Below are 10758 nucleotides of genomic sequence, written 5' to 3'. Positions count from 1 at the left end.
CAGAAATGTATCATAATTACAGACTCCCAGAGGAAAGTAGAGTTTCAGCATAAACCACGTTGTCTATATAAATAGTTTGTATATAGTAAAGTACCTTATCAGTTAGGAAATGGTGGAAACTTTCCTGTAATCCAAGTTCCCAGATGCCAGCCAAAGGCCAACCTTGCAAGCAGGGCTTTTTAAGGATAGGATCTCAGGCCTGCTCTATTAATTCTTCTCTGCACACCTTCTCTCTGGGATTTTGGCTCTTAAGAGTCCTGTTTGCCTAAAAGTTCTTCAATGGCTTTAAAGAGAGGTTTTAAACAATTTTATTCAATGTTGCTAGTTGTTCTCAATGAGTGCTGCTCTGCTGTGTCTGTTTTTATTTTTGTTTTTGTTTCACTGCTGGACATTCAATTTGAAAAGTTTTAGAAATTGCAACTTGAGATAATGTTTTTTTTTCTTCATAGAATATTTTTTTGTTTGTCTATTACCAGGCACCTAAGGGATTACTTTAATTCAGTTTCAGGAATTGGGATGATTTGATGCTGTGCTGAATTCCCTGTGTATGTGTTGGGGGAGGAGAGGATGGGAGGATTGTAACTTCAATTCACTTTTCCTTCTCTGGAAAAGTGATTTGAAGCTTTGTGTGTGGAGCTGTTGGGGGCCCCAGAACCAAAGCATGGGAGTTTCTATGCCCTCCCCATGAGTTGGCAGTCACAAGCATCCAATTTTTGTCCTCCTAGCCTTGTGGGGGTAGTAAAAACACTTCTAATCCCCTTAAGTGCTCCTTCAAGAATCAGCCAATAACTCCAAGTAAGAAATGGCCCCAATGCTGGGCTTGCCTCTCTAGATTTTCATATCTTAAAAGGAATTTGTTCAGATTATCTAGTTGTCCATGGAAATTTTGATGTTGTTATCTAGTCTGGCATTAATGGAAGTAGAATTCCCCTTCTATCTTGCTTCTTACACTATAAAATAAGTTCCTTAGATGCAATATTTTGAGGAAAATCATAACAGTGAATAGGGTGCTTAACATTGCACACAGAAGCATGGCATACAGGGAAGGCAAATTTAAATGCAGATTAACAGTGTCTATTCTGCAAGGACAAATAGCTGCCTCTCCATGAAAAAGAGATTTGGTATAGTTGGTCTGCCACTAAGCAACTACTTGGCCACCCAAGGGCATGAAATCTTAGGGTTGGTCACTCCTGCTGGCAGTTTGGGCTCTTAGCAGTGGCAGTAATCAAGGTAGCCTTGATGAAAGGAGGGCCATATTTTTCAAGTCTGTGTATAGCCCTGATGCTTCCTGTGCAGCCACTTTGTTCATAAGCTGATTGAACAAGGACTGGGATATCAAATAAAGAGTTCTACTGACATCCTCAGAATCATCTTGAACATCTGATTATTTAGCATCTCCTTCACAAAGGGGACTTTGTTTAGTATTTATGCAGAAAACAATTATTCTTATAGTCTGAGCCCACTTGGAGAAGTCCAACCATACATTTAGTGTCAAATTTTATCACTTATCCCCAGAGCTTATTGTTTCCATGTTCACCACCACCTGGCCAACTATGAGTCATAAAATGTGGCGGATCTGTACCTTGGGATATCTGTACCTTTTGTGCAGAGCAGACAAGAAACACTACTCAGATTTATTCTCACTGTAAAGAGTCCCTCTCCTTACTGTCCTCCACAACCTTTGCTGAGTGGGGTTCTGGTGCCACAGTTCACCTCTAACTAGTACCAGCATACTGTGCAGTAGTGGTTATATACCCCGGCTCCATTTCTTCCTGCTTGGATATTCTCTCCTATTATAAGAATAGTTCATGGATTGGCTTGCTTGCTTGTTTTCTCCTTTCAAACATATCCTGCCTCATTAAATTCAACTTGGTGGATGTAAATGAATACTGAAACAAGATTCTACACTAGAGTGGAATTAGAATAGAAGAGGAAGTGGTGACATGTTTTCCAGAGGGTTATATTTCAAGAGATTTGGAGAAGAAAATGTTAGTAAAAATTATATAGCACAAAAATTATATATCAAGACAGAAGAAACATCTTGGCTAAACAAAGAGAATAAGAGAATAAGAAAAATGCACTAGAGGCCTTCATTAGGTAGTAGTGGACCTGGGATACCAAAGTTAAACATACTTGGAGCGTCTATAAAAGGAAGCAAGTAAAGCAAGAAGTGAGAAACTATAGTGTTGAACTCTTTCTCACTTTATTTTCTGATGAGTCTAGAGATCACTTACGTGTACCACAGAAATACCAAAGAGAACATGATAGAAAAAAAAAGTTAAACATTAGCCCAGGAAAAAAATCTACATACTATTCATTATTTTCAGTAAAAAGAAACACGATGTATCATAATTTACATTTCAAAAAACTTTTATGCAGATATAAAAAACCAAAGTAGTAAAGTTTTACAACCTTTATCTTCATCGCCACACTGACGTACACTAGAGAATCAAATGAGTTTACTTATCAAGACTCTTCAAGGCCCTGGTTTGTTGTGTCCACCAATCCTAAACCATTTCATTAACTTTGCCAAATCTAATCACTTCCCTGTCTTGACAGACAGGCCTTAAACCATTTGGGCACAGATCCCAAAGCTCTATAAATAACTAATTTTCTAGTTCTGACACACAGCTTAGCATACTGAGGTGGTACACTGTCTTATTGCACTAAGTTTTTTTGCTTTATTAGCAGGTCATTGGATAGTATTTGAGAGAGTTCAACAATAACAAAGGTTAGGGTGTTTTTGTTTGTATTTTAAGGATTGTTCATTTAATTGGCGTGTACTATACAGTACAATCATTTTTCTATGTCAGGCCAACTTACCTTTCACTAACAGGTCATGTTGATGATGTTAAGTCAATGTTAATTGGCTTTATCTTGTGAGAGGGCCCCACTTGGAATAGAAGATCTGTTCAACAAATTTGTCCTTTCTGAAAACATTTAAGTATCCATCAATGGATACACATACACAGACAAACAGAAACACGATGGAATATTATACAAAAGAAGAAAATGTTGCCTTTGTGACAATATGGGTGGACCTTGGGGGCATTATGCTAAGTGAAATACATCACAGGCTGGGGGGAGAGGTGGGTGAAAGGGGTGATGGGGGTCAAAAGGTACAAACTACCAGTTATAAAATAAATAAGTCATGGGCATGTAACATACAGCATGATGATTATAGTTAATAATCCTCTATTGCTTATTTGAAAATAACTAGAAGAGTAAATTTCAAAAGTTCTCATTATAAAAGAAAAAAAAATTGTAACTATCTGTGGTGATGGATGTCAACCAGACTTACTATGGTTATCATTTTGCAATATATACAAATACTGAACCATTATGTTGCACACTTGAAACTAATATAACACTATGTGGATTATACCTCAATTTAATAATTAATTAATTATTTTAAAAGCTTGCCTTTCCTAACTATAAACCACTACCAGAGACATAAAGATAATCAATTCACTGCTGTCAGCTACTAGATCAAATGTTAAGTTTGTATAAGAATCAACTGAGGCACTTGATAGAAATATAGGTTTCCGTGCTTTACTCAGTGATCTGATTTAGAGGGATGAGCACAAAGCCCAGGAATCTTTATTTTAAAGAGCACCATTTTTTCCCCAGTGCAGACTGTCTTTAGACCATATTGCAGAAATAATGCTTTCCTCCCTACATACCAGCAAACATATGTGTGCTGTATATGTACATATTTGTATATATAAAAATACACCTGCACTAAATGTCCTATACACTTCTTATAAAAATGGGATTGTTCTATGACGTTTTTCCCAGGGAATATTATCTTAAATAATCTTTCTGAATCATCACATATACAGCTGCATTATTTTTCACAGCTACATAATATTCCACTATATGTACATACCATATTTTATCCAGTCCTCTATTAATGGTCGTTTAGATTGCTGGTTTTTTGGGGTTTTGTTTTTTTTTTTTTTTTGCTATTATAAGCAATGCTGCAATGAATATCTTTACATATCTGTGCTAAAATTTCTGTAGAATATAGAGAGTGAAATAAACATAAACAAGTAGGATTGCTAGGTTAGAGGGTAAAAGAGCACATACATAGTTTGATAGATTCTGCTGAACTGCTCATCAATCTGGCTGTACCAATGTACAGTCCTGCCAATGGTCTCTTAGGCTACTTAGAGTAATGATTTCCCTACACCTATACCAATACTAGTATCAATCTTTTTAATCCTTATCTGACAAATAAAAAAATAAATAAAATCTCAATTTGCATTTTACTATATTTTTAATACTGGAATAACTAGCATGCAGTTTACCACTGAAACACAATTACCTAAAGTTCTACAAAGCATATCATAATCTATTTTTGGAAAACTTATTTTCACCTTAAAACTTAACTCTATCACCTATGAGACAGACGGAATGAGCAAATATAAAATACATGTCTATTTTGTAGTATTCACTTAGTATCTTTTTTTTAACCAAGTTATAGAGAAGTGAAAATCCTAAGACCTTTGTTCAAGCCCTAGCTTTGCCACCCAGCAGCTAAGTGGCCTTGGGCAAGTCACCTACCCTTTTGAGAGCTTCAGTTTCCTCTTTTGTAAAATGGGAACTCTGATCATTTTATATGACTGTTTTGAAGACTAAATGAGATTATAATTTTAATTACAAATATTAGCTACAATAAAAATGCAAGGGAAATTACTAAATGACTAGAATTATTTGTAAAAGCCTCTCTTAATCATTATAAAATAATTATGCTGGTATTACAGATTCTACAGGGTGAGTCAACTATTTATCAGGATTGTTAAAGTCACCAGAAGAACATCTATTTCATAGGGCTAACATGCTGCTTACAAAGTCACTGTTCTGGTTCTCTATGAATGCTTCTCTAGTAATAGTTCAGAAAATGTTTCCTGAATTACTTAGTTCTTAAGAAATGTAATTATCCAAATATACAATCAATTAAACAACAGGATTGTTTTTCAAGTTTCTAAGAGGGTTTTGTTTCTAAGCACAAACAGTAATCCTACTTAAATAATGTCATGAAGATTTCCTAGAGCCAATAAATGAAATTTTAAAATTTTACTGTAATACATTGGAAAACTTATCCTTGATTCTTTCCCAAAACTAATGTCAACCTAACTCACTCATTCATTAAACGTTTCAATACCTACCATGCACAAAGTCCTATGCTACGTACCAAGGGCATAATCTCTGCACTCAAGAGATAAAGACTCATAGAAATAAGATAAAAGGGCAAAGCACTGTTATCTAAATTTGCCCCTTCTTCTAGTATGACAAATAATCAGTCAGTGGTTCCTGACCCATGGAGCTCATCTTTTTTTGGACAGACACTAATGGATCCATCACACTTCTCATTCCTAGGCCATGTAAAGCATAAGGCAGGAATGACATGACATTGTCCTATGCTTATTCCCAAAGCTCTCAATGGCTCAACTCACCTAAGTCTTCCTCCTTTAATTTTTTCCTCCACATCATGACTTTGGCAAAATTTTATGAAGATTTTTTTAATAAGTAAAATGATCTGGAAAAAATATTTTTTCAGTTTTTATTTCAATAAGACAAGAGGCAACACTATTGTATTGCATATGGAGAATATTTACACAAATATACAAAACTTCAAAAAACTAAACTCCAGTTTATTTCCATATCCTTAAAAAGATATATAGCACATAAAAATATCCAAAGTCATAGTTTATTCTTTAGGAATGTAAACTCTAGGAATACAATTAGAAACAAGTATATTTACTATGAAAAGATTAGTATCACTACATGATTAGAAGTAAAGATAAGAGGTACACAATAAACCCCACATAAGAGAAAGTATGATCTTGAGCTTACTGGTAGAAACTTCGTATCAAGATATCAGTACTCTAGAACTCTACTATCAAAAAAAACTCAAAAACATCTTCCAAAATGGTCAGTTAGTTTCTTTAGATATGCACAAGTTACAAAATACAGATGTTAACATATTTATGTTCTATGATGAAGAATTTAACGATGTTAAACATAAATGTGAATAACTCAAGGTACTGAGTATAATTTTACTAAGCAATTAATCTAAAAGTATAAATTCATGCTAATTAAAGGACTAAACAGTTTATTTTTCATTCAAAGATTGGGAAGACATTATTATACATTAATTTCTATGTACAATGCTTTATTTAAGTACCCATCAAATTATTCTTTTTTTAAATGGTTTTTAAAAGATATTTTTTCAGTTACATTATTTAACATATATATTTCCTTGATGTGCTTCCCTTTAGTAAAGTGTAGGTGTACTGTGCCTATAGACTCAAAGTGTTAAATAGCCTTATTTTAAATATTTGCTGAAAATTGCAAGTCAGAGTATATTTTTCTTTAAATTTAACGGTTTCGACACTAATTTTATTCTTCAAAAAGAGGCAAAATCCCTTTAAAAATGGGATCATTTTTACCTATTTTGGTTTAAAAATTGTATTTCCCTTTATTTCAACTTTTTGTTTTTAAATGAGTAATGTTTGCTAAGCAGTTACTTTATACTTGAAAAGGGCAATGAAATACTGCTTTTTCAAGACAAACTGAAATCATTAAGAACTGAGAATTTCTACTCTTCAAGTCAAAAGAGCTGCCTTAAAAAGTTCCATGGTCGTGGGCAAGGGATTCTGGGGCACTCACTTGTCCTGGATCTTCTGGTACATTCCCCTGAAAAGTCTTTGTTTCTCTCCCTAGTTGGATTCCAAAAGGCAAAAGCTAGGACCCAGCCTCACTAGAATATCCTAGGTAGTTGGGTATTTGAAGAATGAGAGGTTCGGTAATTTCAAGAATCTCTAAGGTTTAAAATGTGTAATGGGACTACAGTGTCTGCTCAGATCCTCTGAGCAATGGGGTGCAAGGCCCCAGTTTTGTGCAGAATCCTTCTTGTGATAAAAGGATACTCTGGATTTATAGAAGGTCTGTGACCAAATGGTCACATCAGTATCTTCATGAGAAAATGACCTATAAAAGCCATCTCAACTTTCAAATTTGGAAAAGTAACTGGGACAAGAATATTAGGGATAATTACAATTGTCACCACAGTTAGCATTATCCAATATTTATAATTACTATAAAAATTTTCAAACATATAATCTTATTTGAAAGAGTATCAAAGGTACTATAAAGGAATTTTACCAGCTAATGCCACACTCCAAAAAATCAACTAGTACAAATAACTTAGAGCAAAAATTCAGACCACTCCTTTGAGTAAGCCTTCAGAATTTTTAAAAGAATAAACACATGCAGATTTGTTGTGCACTGTATAAAAGGGTGGTACCCCTTTCATACTAAGTTGTAAGTGTCTACAGTTCTGTTTCCATTTACAGTTAACAAAAAAAAAATACAAAATGTTACATTCTTTATTGTAAAAATAAATGAGAATCATTAAAGATTTAGAATTAGAGAACTTAAGAAGTCAGTTGACACCATGTAAAAATTAATTAGCTGTTCAAAACAATGAAGATTATAATGATCTAGTATTTTATATAATTGATCTTGGGTTGTGAGACCACTGAGAATTCTAAACATCAGTTAAGTGGTTTGCACTTTGATACTGTCTTCTCAAACTTTAATGTGCATAAAAATCACTTGAGATCTTATTAAAATGCAGATTACAATTCACTATGTCTAAGGTCGCTTTGAAATTCTGCATTTTTAACAAGATTCCAAGTGATGCCAATGCTCATTACTGGTCCTCAGACCACAGTGATCTAGAACAGCAATGATCTAGAATAATACCAAAATGAGGTTCCATTACAGCAGTTGAATGTTAAAATCTGATCTCTCATTTGTGCAAGGTAATGCTTCCTCAAATTTATTCTACAATGTTTCCTAAGCACCTTAAGTTGCTTACAATGCCAATCTTTTACTAAATTAGTTCTTAAGACTATTAATATTATTAGTAGCTATGCCTAGGGAAAATTCTTTGTTAAAGAATTACAAAATGACAATTAGAAATTCACAGGGACATTTTACAAATATTTTAAATTGTACACAGGATTCCTATTAAATTAATACTTTATCAACTTTCACTGTCTGGTTGCCTTTTTTTTTTTTTTTAACTACAATCTATGCCAATAGATCCTATTCCATTTCTATTACTGGAACTAAAAAAGTCAAATAAACTTGTGTTAAAAAAAAAAAATTTAATTCAGGGTTCGTGCTTTTTGAAGAATCAGATTTAAAATTGGAGCCAAAGCAATTATGTTCAAAACTGCATTCATAGTCTAAATGCTTTAGCAGTCTTCAAGATATACAACCTTTTTACATATTTGAGCTCTGCACAAGCAGGTACAAGAGGAAAACTAGCATTTTCTCTGTATGACCACAGCTAAGGACCATGAATAAGGAAACCACTATGTACTAACCACTAACAAATGGACAGTTCCCTAAGTCTTCTTCCCAAGCAACTTACTCTCATCCTCAGCTCTGCTTTCTCTCTCTTACCCTAATTATTAATTGGGGGCACTGATCACTCTTTCACATAATGAGAACATTTAAAATAAGCCTATTTGCAAAATAAGAAACACATTTTTTTCATATTTTATAACTGTAAACTTAAGAACACAAACATAAATTGCCCTAGTTAATGTATAAATGTCCTTTGTCCATATTTCACTATTTTCTTTCAATAATATTTTATAGATGAAAAATTTACCTAATTTCCTTCATTTGTAGACAGACAATTCAATATTATATGATGAACAATGGTATCTTCAGAGCTGTGTTGCAAGATTTACAACGATTTCCAGGAAGTCTTCAATGATGTGTGCTCTGAATTATGGGAATCCAAACTAAGTAGGATTTCTGAAGTCCAGCAAGAGGATGAGTCAGCTTTATGGCCTATTACATCTTAGGAATTGAAAGAGATTTTCACCTGCTAAAACCAGATCAAACTCTTCAAAACAACACATCTACCAGCAACCTACTTTTTGATATAAAAGTGTACCAAAGATAACAACAGAAATCCCTCTTCCCAACACCTAGAATCATATGATATTTTAGGGTACCAAGTTACCAGGCATTTTCCAGTGCTTTATATAAGCTGTTCTACTAATCTTAAAGATGATCCAGTTATAAATATTTTTGTCAGGCATTTTTCATACGTATCTTTTTTTATTTTTTCACATGCCTGTTTTTTAGACTGGCTTGCTGAACAGCCAGCTGGAGAATCCCTGGAGTTGCACTTATGTCTCATCCTTAAAAAAAAAAAAACAAACAGTTCACATACATGGATATTCCCTTTTACACTGAAGGACAAACGTACACTACCAAACAGGAGTTATTTTTAAAATAAGAAAAAAAGACTCACAACCTCACATGAGATGTAATCAATCTGATCAGACAACCTGCCACAAAATGTTATTGTCATGCTGACAATCTTAGGGCAACAGAAACAGCTAAGAAATAAAGAAAAAGGAAAAAAAAAAAAAGACTTAAACCAAGTGAAAAAACCACAACCAAGAAATAATAAAACCACATTTCAACTTACTGCAACCTAGACATCGTTCCCTTCATAAAATCAAGGTAGCCTCCAGAATTTAGAAATCATGGGTCCTGTCAGGAACAGGGATGAAAGACCCTGGGCACTTTCATAAAGAAGCAAAGTCGTACTTCCAGATTCATTGGTTACATGAGAAAGTGATTACAAATTAATCTGTGGACAGAGTAATGCTAATACTAGGAGGTCTCTGTTGACCTGCTTGATGCTTCATTGGAAGTTCAGTCCTTTCAGAAACATAAATAAGCTTTTCTTCTTGGAGACTACAAGCAGAAAACCTATTGGCATCTGTCCCAGTCCCACAGCCAACAACAGATGATGGGTTATGAGGGACTGTGACCCCACTGACTTGTTCAAAGGATTTACTAAATACAGTCGCAGCGGTCTTAGCCAAACCATGGCTACTAGGTTTAGGCAGGGATTGGCTGGTTGTTAATGTAAGTCTCTTCAAGGAGAGAAGCTCGAGATTTTCACTTTGGGCTCTTTGAGTTTGTTTTCGAGCAAAATGATCTTTGCAAGACTCTCCTGTAGTTTCTTTTTCTTTTCCTCCAGTTTTGCTTCCTCCTGACCGCCTCTGAGTCTTTCCTACACTTGTCTTGTTACTACAATTTTGACTACTGTTTGATAAACCCGACTGGCTGGTACTAGACGCAGCCCTGGAGTAAAATCCCTCGTCAACTTCAGATATCTCCATCAGTTCTTCTTGACCTGTTAATTCTGTATTTCCTAAACAAAGAAATAACAAAAATTAACATTATTTTACGTAATTCTTTTTTCATGATTTAAACCAAATCAAGTATACTTTAAATAAATTAAACTTTAGCATAGTCATGTAAAACAAAAGATTATAGACCAAAATCAAAGGATAAATCAAAACATTTTACAAAATGTCAACAATAGTTCATTATAATTAAATGAGTAATTTAGAGTGTATTAAATAAAAAGCATGCCATAAACCACACCCCGCTGTGTTTTTAGAAAGAGTTCTCTTACTATTCATGCAACAGATCAGAAACAATTAGGAAAAATACCACAGTAAAACTAGGGGTAAATTCTCTCCCCAGTAACAAAAGCAATATAAAATCAAAGACTGTATCAAGGAACTTTTTTAAAAATGGTATTAAAATATTTTAAAGACTTTTTTTAAAGGTTGCATTCTATATTCTAGGTTATCTTACTAAGAGAAAAATATATAGATCATAAGTACCAGAAGCTCAAACTTA

At 34.0% G+C, this 10758-nt stretch overlaps 1 protein-coding gene across 2 annotated transcripts in view; it reads right to left on the bottom strand.

Annotated features, from left to right (window-relative positions):
• Window positions 1-5699: 5699 nt before the first annotated feature.
• HYCC1 (hyccin PI4KA lipid kinase complex subunit 1) overlaps window positions 5700-10758 on the bottom strand; it is a 62362-nt gene continuing 57303 nt past the window's right edge. Inside the window, exon 11 of one of the 2 annotated variants that reach the window (XM_010987178.3) lies at window positions 5700-10261. In XM_010987178.3, coding sequence (XP_010985480.1) covers window positions 9687-10261 — 575 coding nt within the window. In that variant the 3' untranslated portion in view covers window positions 5700-9686. The remainder of the gene's footprint in view (window positions 10262-10758) is intronic. The other variant, XM_031455039.2, reaches the window with a different exon arrangement.

This window comes from Camelus dromedarius, chromosome 7 (assembly GCF_036321535.1).
Source record: "Camelus dromedarius isolate mCamDro1 chromosome 7, mCamDro1.pat, whole genome shotgun sequence".
Taxonomy (NCBI): Eukaryota; Metazoa; Chordata; class Mammalia; order Artiodactyla; family Camelidae; genus Camelus; species Camelus dromedarius.
The sequence above is the reverse complement of the archived record's forward strand: the minus strand, read 5'-3'. Positions and strand labels throughout refer to the sequence as shown.